The 17,787-nt window shown below is 30.4% G+C and overlaps 1 protein-coding gene across 1 annotated transcript in view; it reads right to left on the minus strand.

Moving 5' to 3' along the window:
* Positions 1 to 780: 780 nt before the first annotated feature.
* Positions 781 to 17,787, minus strand: part of LOC108563654 (protein Wnt-6) — a 29,285-nt gene continuing 12,278 nt past the window's right edge. The window contains exons 2-4 of the mRNA XM_017922392.1: positions 10,896 to 11,116; positions 1,498 to 1,805; positions 781 to 1,428 (exon numbers count right to left, since the gene is read on the minus strand). Coding sequence (XP_017777881.1) covers positions 967 to 1,428; positions 1,498 to 1,805; positions 10,896 to 11,116 — 991 coding nt within the window. The 3' untranslated portion in view covers positions 781 to 966. The remainder of the gene's footprint in view (positions 1,429 to 1,497; positions 1,806 to 10,895; positions 11,117 to 17,787) is intronic.

The following is a 17,787-nucleotide window of genomic DNA, read 5'->3' on the forward strand; positions in this document are numbered from 1 at the left end:
CTTGTATTTATGTTCTATAAATTGTTCGGGAACATAGATCACTTATACACTTATTTTTTTAAACACATGTTTTACTGTACGTTGATGATATGACTAAGATATTGTGTAACATTGAAATAAAATGATACATCAATTACCTGATATGAAAATATTTAAGAAAATAAAACATTCGGTCAACTGAATAAAATAGATTCACTTATAATGGTTTTAATTCATTAAAATATAGTTTTATTTTTTAATGAAGTTCATTTAATTCATTTTAGATTCAATACTAATAATTAGTTATCCATAATTACCAGTGCTGAATAAAAATTACTCACCTAGGATAGTATTTAATGTAATAAAATATGCACATTTTATGCGTGTATTATTTGCTGTTTATAAGTACGTATTATTTTTTGTTTGACTGTCACAACAATGTTATTATAAAGGTAGTCATAAATTTGTATGGAAGTTTATTTCATAAAAAACAATAGAAAGCAAAGAATTCTTATTTTTCGAATTATAAAAGATATCGGACTACAAGACGCACCAATTTTATGTCGATTTCACTAAGTAAAGTGGTACACCTAGGTATATACTCACCTATAAATTTCTTGATTGAAATATATATATGAAAATGTGAAGGATAAGTTAAGGTTTAATTAAATTTAATTCAATAGTTTTCGATTGCAGGACATCATTTATTAGTATACAAGAATTATATAGCAAAAAAAAGTAGGAGATTCACTTTCAGCAAAGTATTATTATAAACAAGATTTGCTTTCAATTTATATGCAAATATATAAGAAAAAATATATATTTATATTATGTACAAATAGAAATTGTGCTTAACAAATATACAAACCGGGCTTGCGTGTACGGAACGTCCAACGCGCGGCATTCATCACAAATATTAAAAAAAAAACTGTATCACACCTAATTCCATGTAATTATTATATAAATTTAGATCTAGAGGGGTATATACTATAAGCACGTGCTTATCTCATTCTCCAGGAGGCACGTTTGGCATTTCACTTCACAGCACCAAATGAACTCGCAATTGCAGTTACCGTACGCTTTCTTCTTGATGGTGGTATGGCCTCTGCCACAGCAAAGGATGTCGCAGCCTTCCTCACCTTGCGAGGTCGCATTGCATTCCCTACCTTGGGTACCCAGCGATCCCACGGTGCTGTTAGGTGTGCAGAATTTTGGCGATTCTTCCGAGTACACTAAATCTTCTCGGTTCGGCGGCTTGATAGTATCGCCGTCTGGTATGAAGCTGTTGCCATCGTTGCCTGCGATCACCTTTGCCGCGCCATCGAAATGCTCCTTCAGACGGTTCCCGACTTCCCGGAAGGTCGGCATCTTCCTCCAACACGTCCTCAGCGCACAAGAACCAGACAATCCGTGACACTTGCAGTCAGACCTCATGTGCTTCTTAATCGCCTGTGAACAGAAACAGAAAACACAATTGAATTAAAACATTGATGTTGATTTCGTTTTAATGTACAGTACCATTCGTCCAGCGGCGTAATTATGCAGTTTCACGATGGTCTTCATGTCACTCATCTTCTTGTAGCGCGAGTCCATGAAGTCCTTGGACACCTTGATGCCGTAGTTGATGTTATCGCCGCATCCGGTCCACTGCCACTTGCTCTCCGGAAGATTCATTGCGTTGCTTGTTCTCTTGTCCCCCTTTTTCATTCTCTTTACGTTTTTGTTGCATGAACAATCCGTCAACACGTTCATCGTACATGCCCTTGTTATTGCGTAAGCCACCCCCGCTGCCGTCAAAGCGTTCACAAATCCTGTTTCTCGAGTATCTGCAACAAATCATATACATATTCCACATTGAAAATAGATAATGCTAATTTATTTATATTGGAAAATAATATTATGATAATTATAAATAATTATTATTACAACAATTAAATTTTTACTCCCATAATAAAGTTAATTAGTCTATAAAACATTTTTTTAAATAAGTAAATTTAAAGTATAATAACATTAACGACAAACAAATGAAATAATTAAAATGGTTTAATTATGTTCGATTTGATTATATTACATCCTTTAAATTGCGATATTATTCTGAACACCTTGATGAAAACGGGTATTAAACAAACGTAGAATCAGAGCGGACAGATTTCTGATCATGTGTCCGATCATGTGTATATATATTCATTATATAAATAGAATGTTACAACTTCTTAATATAAAACATTAAAGAACTGAGTGATTTTAAGTTTTTTTTTTCTATCTTAAAATAAAACATAATTTGTTTCTTATACAATTTGATAATGACACATTTGTGGCTTGCAATGCCTTGTGGTTTGTTCTAGAAAGTTTTCGATTTGTCCTCGTAAAACCATTTTCTTTAAATGTTTTAAGATTATCATTAATGAATAAGTACATTAAATAATTTAAAAACTAAATGTAATTGTTTTATAATAGAAAGTTACTGATAATAACACATTTCTTTAAAAGCAACTTACATGTTATGTTTTATTTAATAATTATTTATATGTCAGAAGTTTATCAAAGAAATTTATCTCAATAATTTGAAATTGAAAAACAGCTTACGAATTATTATTTAAATATGAACAAGTTGTATAATTTGTAAAATATGTAGATAATTGCAAATTTTAAATAAATATATTCAAGATGTATTAGCATTAGTTGTAAGTGATGGAAGGGAAGGTGGATGAAAAAAATGATTATGTTGATGCGAATCACGAGCAGAGTCAGTGGACGTACGTATATATGTTACGTTTTTTCGTAAATAATTTATGGTGAAGGACAATGGCTTTTTATTTTTTGAAATTTAATTAAGACAGAAGTTAGAATGAATAATAGGCCGCATAAATGTGTACATAATATAATATATTTGGGGTTGTGGTGGAGACAAGTTGATGTTTGGGTGAGCTGGGAAGCGGAGAGCAGGAGAGATGCGATGAAATTCTCTCAGTAGTTGATAAAAAACCTCGAATTCCATAGTAAGGGCCAATGTTTACAGATTTGGAATTGGACTGATACAGGTATGCGACTGTCAGCTATAAATCCAAAACGAAGAGAAGTCCATTGTCCTTCGTCCATCCTCTGCGGTGCGTGCGTGTTTCGTTCCGCAGCGTCGACCCAACAACATCAGCAATGGGCGACATCGAAGACACGCAGATAACCGATTCCAGATATCATACCTTTCGGAAACAATTATCGAAAATCATCGATGGAAACTTGAACGAATCATGATTAAAACGGTCGTATCCCCTCGAGATAAATTTTTATTTCGCATTGTGCGCGAAGAACGAAATCACCATTTTTTTCACGCCGAAGAAACCCATTCCCTCGTATACTCGGAAAATGCAACCAGAACATTTTATTGCCTGCCTCTGCCGCAGAAGGAATTCGCGAGATATTCCAATCTAGCTGGAGCCCAAAATGAAGGCAACAACACAACACGACCAACTGCACCAGCAAAAAACACTTTGTAATTTTAATTTTGATTCATTCGGGCCTGTCGAAAGCGAATACCCAGTTCTCGTTCCTTCCTTTTTGTACTTGCCACTCGAGTGTTTGAAATGTTAATTGGACGGAATGATTTCGGGAAATTGTTCCTCGAGAAAAATGTTTTCATTCCCATCCCCCTACTCCCTCATCCCAACGAAGTCAAGCCAAACCAAACCAAAGCAGGTAAATGCGGAGTATAAACATAAGAGGTAATAATTTAACTCTTTGTTGGATGCCTTATCTTAAGTGGTAACAGTTGATTTAAAAGCTTACTGACAAGAAGCCCTCCGGTTTTATCAATGCGACTTCTTGAAGCTACCTGACCGTTCTTCCTCCGTTGGACGATGCCACCACCATCCTTATCTCGATGTCGCATCTTCCAGCAACAATCTCCTATTAATTTACACCTCTAATTTTACGATTTTATGACGAATTTCGATTCCATTTTATTGCGGACGGCACTTAAAAATAAAAGACGACCGCATGCAATGTTTACCTACCGCAAAATTTATTTACATTCCACGGGGCCCCAAGCTTTATTTATTTGGAATCGGCTTGTGGGTGAGGTAAATTAATGACGGAAAAAATCTTAATTAAGGCATACCCCGAAAGTATCTCACGTTCACGAAGGGAAACACATACACACATCGCGAGAGAGTGAGAGAGGAGTATTTATTTATGTACTGGCCAGGTATGAAATACGACCCTCGACCCATCTCAATATGGTTTATTATTACAAATATTTTTCACCTGGCTTGCTTCGATATCCAAATCAGCGATTTATCGGGCGCTCCGCCGTGTCTCATCTTCCTTCGCCCACGGATCTTCATCTTGCGTTCCTTCCGCAATTAAATGATGTCTACCCCCTCAGATCGAGGATCCACCAGATACAACTTCTAATGATTTAACAATCTGCGTGCGCTTGTATCTGCATCTGGAATGCTCCAACAGAAGACCACAGCAACCCAACCCGATAAATACTTTATACATATATATAAAGCTACTTCTCTCCCTCCTCAACACGTCTACGGCCTCTCTTCTTCAAGTCCGGACCATAGCGGGACGACATCAACATAAATTTGCCACTGGTTTGACAGACGGAATGCTCCTCTCTCTTTCTATCAAGGAGAGACGTTATACAAGTAGGCAAATGGCACTCAATTATTAACAAAACTTTCAACGGTTCCAACCTGATAGCACAGTCTCAAAGGCAATTATCTTTACCTAAAATCATCCCAAATCGACGAGGATCAACCCAATGACAATCAGAAAAGTCTCTCAAATTTTTACCGGTTTTTATTACCTTCGTGATCTATGCCTCACGAATTCTAATTACTAATTTAGACAACTATACCTATGCAGAATAATAATTATTACTTTTACTCCTTATTCCTCGGAATATCTGAAGATTTATATAATTGAAAATATACTATACAAGATGAATACAAATTCTTCTTATTTTGTATATATTTTCTTTTATTTGGCAGTTTTACATGTAATAATTCAGGTACACTATTATTTTCTTAAAGAATTTACATGGTACCTTATACCATGGAATAAGTTCATTTGCTCCTTGAGTTTGGGAAAATTATTCTTAAATTGTTGTTTATGTATTTTTTTATTAATAGTTTATTGAAGTAAACATTATTGTATATATCAGGGGTGGGCAGACTTTTGCCGCAAGAGCCATAGTTACCTACCTGAAAATATTGGAAGCCACATCTAAAGTACAGCAGAACCTCGCTTAACGAACATTTTGCTTAATGAGAAAAATAAATTGTAAAAACAATGACTCGCAAAATGGAACGCATTAACGTATATAACATTAGTTTGTATGGGGAAAATTGTTTCATAATACGAGTAAAAATCCGGAAATTTTGGAACGGATTATGCTTGTTAAGCGAGCTTCCACTGTATTTATAAGATTCAGAAATTAAAAAAAAGCAAATATTTTATTACTTCAGCCACACCAAAATACTCTGAAGAGCCAAAAGCGGCTCGCGAGCCACAGTTTGATAACTCTTGGTATATATGAACGACTATCCACCCTATTTCTGTTACACACATTTATTTATATATAACTACAAATTATAAATTACGAAATTAAACTATAAAAAATACTTCAAATGTATAAGATGTTTAAAAACAAAATATTATATAACAAGACTCCCTATTGTAAAAGAATTTACATTGAGTAGGAAGTAGTGCATTTAAATTTTAATAGCATAATTAATTGAACTGTTTATAGTTACGTTTTGTTTAACATTATTTATTTCATTTTTATATGTAAAATATCTTAAATAAGAATAATATTTGTATCAGATCAATTTATTTGTTTTCTTGTTATATTATGTTATTTCTTTTTGAGCATGTAATATGATTTGTTACAATAAATTTTATTTTTATTAAGAATAATATGAAAAATCTGTCTAAAAGTTAATGAAAATATATGGATTTGTTATGACAAACATAAATAGTTCTTTCACTTCAAAATAAATTATTAATTTATGGTGAATTATACATTTATAATATATTTGTTGCTTTTCACACTAAGGACTGAACATATATAATAAATAAATAATTCAATTATATTATATTCAATTATAAATATAATCAAAATAATTAACCAATTAACTTTCAGTAGTTTTTCAAATTATTGTGAAATAATGTACTAAAAAAGGAATACATCTTACAATTTTATTGTAGTTATAAATCAAATGAATAAGTTCAATATATATATATATAAATGTTATTACATAATTTTATTTTGTATTATATATAATTGTAATTAAATTTATTAAGAAAGAGCCTGTTGAACTTATAAGGAAATTTATAATATATTTGCTATTAATCAATACTGTGACTACTCATTTTTTAAATAGTGAAAGGTGAAAATAAATCAATTTCTTATGTCAACTGCGCCACTGATTACGTTTTGCAATGCTGCGTTATTTCCCAGATGACTGAAGATATTCCTTACGTAAGTAATTATTAAGCGCGATCGTTGATGCCTTAATGTAGGCCATTCTTTGGAGAGCATAATTTATTGAGCATTATCTCACGATTTGTATTTGCTGGATTTCCGGAAGACAACCGTCGTGACTATCCTAAGTGAGTTTACTAGAGTTGCCAAGTTGCATGCAACCTATCCAAATAGGTTACGCGTTAATTACTTCTACGATTTATTTTGATTAATTGAAATACGAAACTAAGCCGCTTAATTAGTAATGACTTTATATGGAAACAACTAGTTTATGAGCGACTGTGGGATTGTAAAGACTTCACCTATCGAAACGTAAAAGAATATTAAGCAAACATTAATAATTGATTTAAAGTTGTTGCTACACATATATTCAATCGAGAAATCAATTAAAATATTGAAATTATAATATACTCCCTCTATTCCAAAATAAGTGTCCGATTTTAATTATTTATGTATTATTGAAATAATCAAATTAAATGTATCAGAACTTACTTATTCAAATTAAGCATGGAAAAAGTGACTCTGAAAGCCGCCTGAAGTTTGACATTTGTCAAAAAAGTTGTAGCGAACAGCTAAAATTTTGTAACAATTGTTAGTTTGTTTTTCTTACCCGCTGAAATTTTGTTCAAGATTAATTATAACGGTCGTCATTTCAAAAAGTACCCAAAAAGTCTATATTCAAACAATTATATAGAAATTAATTCCTGAGGTAAAAGAAAAATGGCCTTAGGTAGTAACACCATGCCAATCAACTGCAGCCAGATAATAGTAAATTATATTGCAGTGTTGATGATGAGGAAGTGGTTCGCGCTGGTACTGAAAATGGGTGGAACATAAGAATTAATTGTGTACCACCAAACAACCCCTATTTCAAAGTCCTAGATTTGGGTTTGTAACGCCATTCAATCCCCGTTCAGTATTGATGAACTCATTGCGGCCGTGTATGTGATGAAATAACTGCGGAAAAGCTAGACATTTTTTCATTATATTGCAAAAGTTTATGGAATTGACCATACTTCATAAAGGAGACAACGATTACAAGCTTCCTCACATAAGCAAGAACAAACTGCGCCTTTACAAGGAACGTTGTAAACACGTCAGGAACTTGACCGTTTATAGTTACTAATTTGTAAAATAATACTCATAAGTTTCAAATGTTTTCAGTTTTATGTTATATTTTAATTATGAAAATGTCCATTTGCATATTTTATTTATGAAATTGGACACTTATATTACAACAAATATATAAATAATGACAAAAATATAAAATAAAATGTATCGAATTGTACTAATTATTAACAAATTAGATGTATAGTAAGAGCACGTTTTGCGCTTCCTCGATTAACGATGTAATTTTTGTGATGTTTTTGCAATAATGCTATTGAATTATTGTTAGGAAGTAAATCTTTTGAAATCAGTAAGATAGATTATAGTGAGTAATTTGATTGCGTTTAACAGTGATTGATCGACCTTCAATGGCTAATAATACAAAAGATTGGCCGTCGATCTGGATCGGATCTGATCTAGACCTAGATTCAGTTCGGTCGCTATTTTGGCGCACTGCGTCGATGAAATATTTGATAACAAACAAAAGCCAAAGGAACGAAATGATTCAGACGAAGCTGTTCTTGCCAGAGCAGAGCTAATTAATGGTTTATTATGAGATCGGCCCATTGGAAATACATTCACAACAAACCATTATTTCCAATCGATGCGATTAATCTAAGGATTCGGTCGATAGCACCGTGTAATTGCTATTAATTAAGATTCTATAAATACGCCATTTGGAAACGTCGATGCTCTTGAAATTTATATTCAACGAATTCAACTTGATAATAATATTCCTAGGCAAATAAATCTTTATTTTATAAGCCGCTGTTCTTTTCGCGTCAATTACAAATTACAAGTGATCTACGTTGTACACATTTATATTAAAATTCATTAAGAGATTGTACTTAAATTACAAATGTAATTTATCTTCGATAGTTGACATTTTTATAGGTTTTTAATATGCTGTAATAGATGTGATTAGTTTATTTCAATAAATCAACATAAAACATGAAGCACATACAAAATCATTGTTTAAAACAGATACAGAATTTTAGAATACTTTAAAAAAATAAATTTGTCCAAAAAATATATACATACATGCAACATCAATAAAGAATAACAATAATTTATTTATAATATGAGTTTTTGTTAGATATGCCTGAAAACTATAAATTTGTTTATAAAAAATCATGAAACTTTAAGTACTGTGAGACAAACTATGGCTATAATCGAAATAATTTAAATTAAATAAACAGTCAACTTACATACAAAGTGAACTCAGAATTTAAAGTGAGTAACCAGTTGATTGTGTTTTTTCTCTCTTTCATTTTATAATTTCATATATTAAAACTAATAATACGCAAATCAAGATTATTTTCACCATAAGCACATTGAAACGTTTTCAATATAATTTAAAAACGTTTTTAATAACTTTTCGGCAGAAACTTTTTTTAATTTTTTTTATCTTCGTTTCTAAGATTTCCTAAATCTGAAAATTTCTAACATCTTCTTTGTCGACATTTTTGTTTGTTTCCCATCGTTATCCAGATGGATCAATCAATAGGAAATTGTCAAATTTCTTAAAAGTTATTTTCTTTTTCTAGTACAACACCTGGCCGTATTTTGTAACAAACATTTACGCATATCTAAGTGACCTCTTTCCAAGAATTATTTTTTGATTAGTTTAGGGTTTCAGGATGTTTCAATTATTGTTTTCTTTTTCGATTTATACGAAAACAATATGTTCAAAATAGATGTAATATAATTGGTTAATACTGAAATTGTATAGTTTGATCACATAAACTTGTAGTTAGTTGCAACAAATACTTTGTCATTTTTGCTGCTTATTTTCATAGTTGTCTTCTATAATCTTGTTTCAATATTTTTTCATGTTTTTTTCAACTAATTTTTACCTTTTATTACATTAACCGAACCATATTCTATGATCTATGTATACGCACATTTTTACTTAGAGAAATAATATATAAATTTGGAATACGTGTATTAACTTTAAACATTTTCAAATAAGTTCATTTGAGCCTTTTATTTACTTTGTTTAAATATATAACTAATAAAATAGCAAGATTTTTTTTTGATACTTAGAACTGAACATAATATATCTTTGTTAATATATAGCCAAAAATATATTCGATACTGTAAAATATAATATTATGGATTGTTCAGTAGGGTTCGTGTAGATATGGTATATATATACACACACACAAGGTTTATTTTTTCGTTGTATCTGCTGTGTATATATGTGTAGGGCATATAAAGAACGATCATATCTTTTGAGTGAATGAGATAGATCCCCGTAGAGATACCACCTACTGTGGTAATTGTCATTCAGCGTCACCTCTGCCAGATAAGTATCTGTGCGCATAACTCAACTAGAGCTCATGCTAAATCACATTTCCAATTACTATATAAACTCGAACTCACTTGAATAGATAACATATAAAGTTACTACATATTGATGCGGAATTTATTAGATCAAAATCTCCACCGTTTTATTTCTCTCCTTCTTCTCTCTCATTCACTCGCATTTTTTACCTTCTTCGTCTCATTTCATCTTGCTCCTTTCTTCTGCTCCTTTCCTTTTTTTTTCGTACTTCTCTTGACTCCTTCTCTTCTCTACAAATCCACATTCCTGTTCACTTGAATAATATGCGCATACACACATAGCCACATTGGTGACCTTCTCCATAGGAATCTCAATATATTAGCCATTTATTTCTGCTCCAGCACGCAAAATGCTTTTAGCATACACAGTGTGCCATCGATGTTATATCTCATTGTATTCCAGTTAATTACATATTCAAGGAGAGAAAAGCACACTTAGATTATCATCAACCAGAATTATATGCCATTATTATAATGGTGTACATAACTTAATTGACATTTTATTTTTCACGTAAAATAAAATAATACAAATAAAACCCATCCTCCGCCAAGATCAACCTTGATTAAAATAACATACATATATGCATTTCATTTATGCTTTTTACATTATCATTATCGTATAACTACACCAACATTATTTCATATACTTAACATATATTATCATCATAAATATAGCATTAATCTATTTTCGCATGGTTCTTAACTAAATCATGTAATTAAGTACAACATCATAAATTCAAATAACACATTAATGTTAATGTTGAAAACAATTTGTAAGTAGTTTAATATATTTTTAGAATTTGATATAGATTTTATTTTCTAAATTATAATATTTCTATTTTTTTTTACTTATTATCAAAAAAATGCATTTATAATACGATCCATATAAGCAAAAGCTCAGTTTGGAATCTTGTTTTAGCATTGGTAATACTAATTATTTATAATAATTGTAAAATTTCTATGCACTAACCTCTGAGCAATACTTTCTTCATGCTCCTCTTCGATGCTGTGCAATTCCATCTCCTGTAGCGAAATTGGTATTGGCATTCGTCGTGGCCCTGTTTGACCCCCTTCGAAATTTCGTCCAGCAGTGGTGAATCGGTTCTGCAGATTTCCGACATTTTGCCCTTGATCTTCCTGCTCTTTTTACAGATCGAATGCGGATCCATGACCACCTGACTACCGGCAGCCCTGAAACAAAAGATACAAATGATGAAACCCAAAATAGAGATATCCTTTGAACATATATTTTTTGTTAACTTCTTCTTTTTATTACATTTCCATTAATGAACGTTTCTCAGAAATCGATTTAGTAATTCCGTAACAAATTGAGGATAATTATATTAATTTTATAGCATAATAAGGTCGACCGAAGGACACCACATGCACACTCTTCTCATATACTCTCCGTTTTCGTGCAATGGTCGAGATGATGGTTTTCCAGGATTAAGTCATTATTTCGGAATAGCAACACATGAAAAACAAGACCAGTAACTGCAATTAACTTACATAAGTTTTTATTTAAAAACCGAACTTTAGCAGTTAGTTTGGACATAATTATCTTAATATATGTCTATAAATGATGAATAAATCAGCTGGTATGATTGCTAATTACTTCTAATCGATGACATTAATCATACTTTTTGTTATTACAATTTATATTAATTTACATTTTTTGCAACCTTTGGGCCAACCTAAATCTTTGTGTCTATAATTTATTGTGAGATATAAATATAGATTTTATTTATATTTTACTTTCAACTGACCATTGGCTATGGGTAAATTGTATAAATTTCAATTTGTTAACATCTAGAACCTACATTCTATAAATTACATTTTCAAACTGAAAACAAGTCTAAAACTTATTTATATTAATATTTTCGTTTTTTTATAATTAAGTTCCAAAAAATTCAAGAAAATCTAAGAAACTGTACGAAATTCTTAATACATAATAAATAAATATTACAAAATTTTGATAAAACTCGTATTAAAATAAATCATAGTGTTTGAAGAATATTAGATATTAAGTCATAAACGTCTCTGATTCTGAGAAGTCGGATATATTAAATATTTATTTTTTCTTAAATACATCTCTGGAAACAGAGGTATATCAATATTAGATTAATATCGAGTTTCATATAAGGTGAGAAACCTGCCCCATATAAACGACGATTTCCAAAAGGCATTTTCATAGGAATTACACACCTAGTTTACACAGTCACGTCATATATTTTCCTTTTAAAATATATATAGTAAATACGTATACCTATAATTTTATGAAACTTTAGTGTAACATATTCACATCAATAATTTTATCGTTAAAATTGATACAACTAAATTAAACAAGAACATAATAAAAAATACATCTTTTATTATAAAGAGAAATATACTTTTATTTTGAAGGACTTAATAGAGCAATACTTTGCATAGTGCGATTCCGCATTTATCGTACTATAGTACTACAGCACAGATCTTTTGCATATAATTTGAGTTTTGACAGTAATCTTTAAACGATGTAGTTAAATTCTTTGTATTAGTTTGTGGTTTTATACCTGAATATTTTAGTTATGTTCTTAATTTTGTGTCTTGTTGCCTGTGTTGTTGGTATTTTGTACTGTTTCTAGATTATAGTTTAGAAACATATTATATTTTTTACGCAATATATCTATGTAAATATTAATGTAAGTTTAGTTAAATTAAATATGTATATTAATTATATAATCAAATAAATAATCAATATGTATACTTATTATATTATATAAATTAAGAAATTTTATAATTAGTAACAATAAAACTAAATATAAAGTTACTTAGCACTTATTTAAGTATATATAAAGTCCTACTTTTATTATTTCAATTATTATCTTATTCCGTTTGGCAGAAAATTTTGATTAACATTTTTTATATTATCGACATTGGAAACATTACAATTGTAATTTGAAAACAATTTTTTTTTTTGATATATTTTGTCATAACGATTATTATTATTTTAAAAAAAGTCAATAATAATAAATATTTATTACAAAATTGTTGTTTCGAGTTCATTGCAAAACAATATATAATGTTTGAAAAAATATTGATCTTGACATGAGAATCGAAATTTCAAGTGAAATCATTTATTCTTTTTTGTTGCACTTACTGTAACGAAAGCAGTTTCAAAGTAAACTGAAAATCCATAATTCAAATTTTAAATAATTTCATCACGATAAATCTAAATTACAAGCACCCGTGACAGAGTGACATTAATTTAATATGTTCCCCGTCCCTTCTTTTCACTCCACTTCCTTTTTTCTTACTTCTCTTTTATTCGTGTCTTCCACTTGCAGATGCTTCTTTTTCATTTCATTTATTTATTTCAGATGATGATGATGATGATGACGAAAAGAAAGGATATTTGTTAATTCAGAACGGGTTTTGTGCCGAAGACACGGACGACGGGCATTTTTGTTCTGGTTGCGGCGCAAGATAAGGAACGCTGAGGTTGTGTGCGTGTATACATATGAGTATGAGTGTGTTTGTAGGTAGGTGGATATGTGAGTGTCTGCATATGGGTGTACGTGTGTGTGAGCAATGGATGATCGGCCAATAAGTAAACAGAGAGTCTTATCGATATTGGGAGTCGTGCGAGGTGTGAGAAAATGATATCCGATAGCCTCTCCAATGGTATAGGATGGGCCCGGCCCAGTACATAACCATTGGTCCACACGTACACTCGTGCATTAAAACCGGGTATTTCACGAAAAACTTGATTCATTTCATCACCGATCAACCTTTAGCCCACTCAAAATATTGAATTTCCACCTCAAGGCTAAACATTCGTGTTACTCTTAAATTGAAATTCAGAAAATATACCGGTTATTTTTTAAGTTTAAACCATTCTAAAAAATATGTTTGCAATTAAGTTTCACCTTTCGCCTACCTCAGATAGATTACTACTTATATAATGTAAATATTAATGTGTAAATAAATATTATTGAAACAAAACATTATACAATTTAATCTATTGAAATTTAATAAGTTAATAATTAATAAATATCTCTAGGATTACAGCAATACCTCAAATAGTGCTCCGCCCAGACTGATTAAAACCGGATTAATTGAGGAATAAATACAGAAATAAGCGATTTTATTATCATTTCTGTAGAAAAAATAATTTGGTGTACAAATTCTTGACAATTTATTTTGCTCGAATAAAATTTAATTTGTTATGAAATTCTAAACCGGATTATAGTTAATCCGGACTGATCGAAGCCAAACTATGCGAGTCATTGCTTGTTTCACATCTAACGATAGTTAAGAAACGTAATCCAATACAATTATTAATTGAATAATTCAAAAATATAAATATTTTTGTATAAAAAGTTGAAATAATAATTAAAAATATATCAAATTCATAATATTTTTTTGTAAATTTGTTAGTAAGAACCTAAACAGCCAGAAAGGTCAATTTTTCACTGCAATAGTATTTATTGCAAAAATACAAACAAAAAAATGTTTCATAGAATAATAATGAAACAAAAAGTGAACTGATGCAACGCGCTATTAACCATAAGACTTTCTTCCCAAGCAAAGTTATTAACTTTTAGTTTAATATATATCGATCAATTAATTCCAATATTAAATTTTACATTTTATGTTTATTAATACTTCTATATTCATTATTCGTATATAATTTTATAATTATAAAAAATATAAATGTTATTCGCATATTTTTTTCAAATATATGCTTAACTGATATTTGACTTGAAATAAAAGAAACTTTATATACATATAAATGCATGTATTTAAACATACTTCACTTCGAAACAATTAAAACTTGTAGCTTTTTATAACATTTTCATTTGCGTTGAAATGGGATGAATAAGTAATGATAAACTTGTTTGAAATATTAAAACTAAATAAATAACGGTTCATTATTTTATTTATATTTCACTTGCTACGTCAGCAAGTGAAACATAAATAAAATAAAATCACTTATAGACAAGAAATTCGACAAGATTTACAAATTTTAAAATATGATTGTTTTTTTTTTGCTGTCTTTCATTTAAGAATTGCCCATACGGAGTTAAATCAATTAAGACTGATCCTACGTTTTCAATGTCATTTAAGCACCCTTTTCGTCATAAAAAAAATAAAAATTAATCATAGGAATAAAACTATGTGCTTATTGTGAAAATGGGAGGTCGATTACCGAATTTAAAAAGTTCCGAAAAGTCCTTTATCGGGCTTCCACTGTATATTATAAATTAGCGCTTCCCAAACTGTGAGTTATGAGTCGATTTTTGGTGGATCTCGAAAAGATCTTGAATTTAAGTTTATATTAATCAAAAACAAAGTGATATAAAGTGGGTATATTAATATATAGAAGTTTGGGAAACGCTGTTATTTAATATATTTGTAACTTGTATACTTTTTCTACTTTCTGAGCTCGACATTGTTTATTTGCTTTTTTAACGTAGTTACTTGAAGGATCATTAAAGTCATTCTAATGGTAATGATAATGATACTGTTCATTGGCACGATTTCTTAGGTGTACCGTTTTTTGTTGTTAAAAGACTATAAATTCGCGAAGTGCAGTCGTGAGATTGTTTATTGTTTCGCGTTTGGTTCCGTTATTTTCGGACACCGAGAATGGCTGTTTGTAATGGGAATAGTAAGTGAGTGAGCGTTGCTGCCCGTTCTAAATCTGTCCTTAATGAGGCTATTAACTAATCACAGCGGTTGAGCATTAAACGCGATTGTTTAATAAACGATGCGCCCCCGAAATGCGCATCTGGCCATGGTTATTTAACACTCTGCCAGATTCTTTCCACACCGAAGCCACTCATGCTGGAACAACACAAATAAACACCTCCTCCCTCGTTCACTCGCTCACTCCAACACATGCATTTCAATAGCCATATGCAGACCTAGGCATACACATATAGACATACACATAGACATTGACAGTTCATCAACTTTCACGCATCTACTTTCAATGGTTGAAAGCAGGAGCTGGAGCAGGCATACTTTTCTATAGAGGAGTGGGATTCGAGTGGCAGCGAGCAACCACACCACGGCCACGATGCAAGAAGTGTTTATGTAACACTTGCCTGTTAATTGCTTGTTTAATCCGCAGCACTTTTATAGAGCGTTTCAGAAAGCATTGCAGACTTCAAAGCCATATACAATGATGCCTCGGTGTTTCCAGTTCTCATAAATAGGGAAAATGCTCATTGTTCAGCCATTTCCAAACACATCATTAACGTGAGTAGGCATGGATGTTACGCAATAGCAATGACTTACTTTCATATCAATTTAGATTTTCCACATTTTTAACATTGTATGTTGTTAATTTAAGTTGTTTTAAATTAACTTACAACTATTTCATATATTTGACAAACAAAGTATTATGAGCCGAAACATTAAATATTTTTTATGTCCTAATATTAACATTTTTATTAGATATACCCATTAATGTTTATTTATAGTTTTAATAGTTATTATTTTTTTATTTAAACATATTTTTTAACCCCCCGATATAAATAATTATTTTATTTGTTAGTTTACTTTTAATATAGATTATTTTATTTATAAAATCTACCATATTTTTCGTACTCTAACATGCATTTATCTAAAATATCTACCCAAAATGTATGAGACAATATTGTTTGTTATATAATAAATTTTGTTTCCTATTTAATTATAAATATATTTTTGTACGTAAAAATATGTGTCTCATTCTTGAAAAAATACGCTAAAGCAATATCTCACAGTGCAGCTTCGATCAGTCCTGATTCATTAAAATCCGGTTTAAACATATTATAACAAACTAAATTTTAATGGAGCAAAATAAATTCTAAAAAAATATTAATCCCTATTTTTTAATTTATATATAAGTGATCGGTTTTTCCCCTTAATACAGACAAGTCGGTTTATTTTCGATGTATTTAGTTCCACGATTAGTCTGGATTCAAAGAGTCTGAGATATTGACGATAACCCGCACTAAACGAGGTAATGCAGCATATTATATCTTATACCAAGGTAATCAATAAACGTTAATATTGATTGTAATAAATATAGATGTCATTGAACAATCGCTATATATAGTTATGTAATGTTCGTATTTCTAGCAGCTTAAATCGTATTGAAATGAGGCCGATCTGGCACTAACTCAATCGTAATATTTACCGACATGATTTGATATTAACATACATATTTTTGAGTCATAAAACCGAGATTTATTAGATTTTGAAACGTTTGAAATTTATAATTGGAAAGAGGATGGGTCAATAGGATATCGAATATTTGATATATACTGTTATTCTGCGAAACAAAATAATCATCAGACCATTAAATTTATATTCCAATATTAATTGATTATAATAATATTCATTAAAATATAAAATAGTAAACAAATTTAAAAAATTCAACTACCCAAAATTTATAATTGACCATTGAGTTTATTTTTCATATAATTTATTTTCTTACAAATTTTTAAGTTTATTTGTATTAAAGAATAACAAATCAATTAAGCGTTAATGCACTAAACAAACGATCAATTAAATTTAATTTATAAATATCATATATTTTAATGATAATTTGTTTTCGATGTCGAATGGTTTATGCGATAACTCATATAAATCAAATGGCGTGCATATATAGTTTAATGGCTGTTGATTAGCAGCAATAAATATCCTTCTCAATCGGATAGAATTGAACCGATTATTGCCCAAGAAAATCTATTGCACAACAATAAAGCAAAAGCAATTAACGTATGTTGAATCGCTGCACTTGATTCGAAGGACTACGCTTCGTGTATATGGCAAAAAGGGGAGAGGTGTACGCTGTTACGCAACGGGTAACCTTATAAAGGTATTGG

Source organism: Nicrophorus vespilloides, unplaced genomic scaffold (genome assembly GCF_001412225.1).
Source record: "Nicrophorus vespilloides isolate i.1.1-1 unplaced genomic scaffold, Nicve_v1.0, whole genome shotgun sequence".
NCBI lineage: Eukaryota > Metazoa > Arthropoda > Insecta > Coleoptera > Silphidae > Nicrophorus > Nicrophorus vespilloides.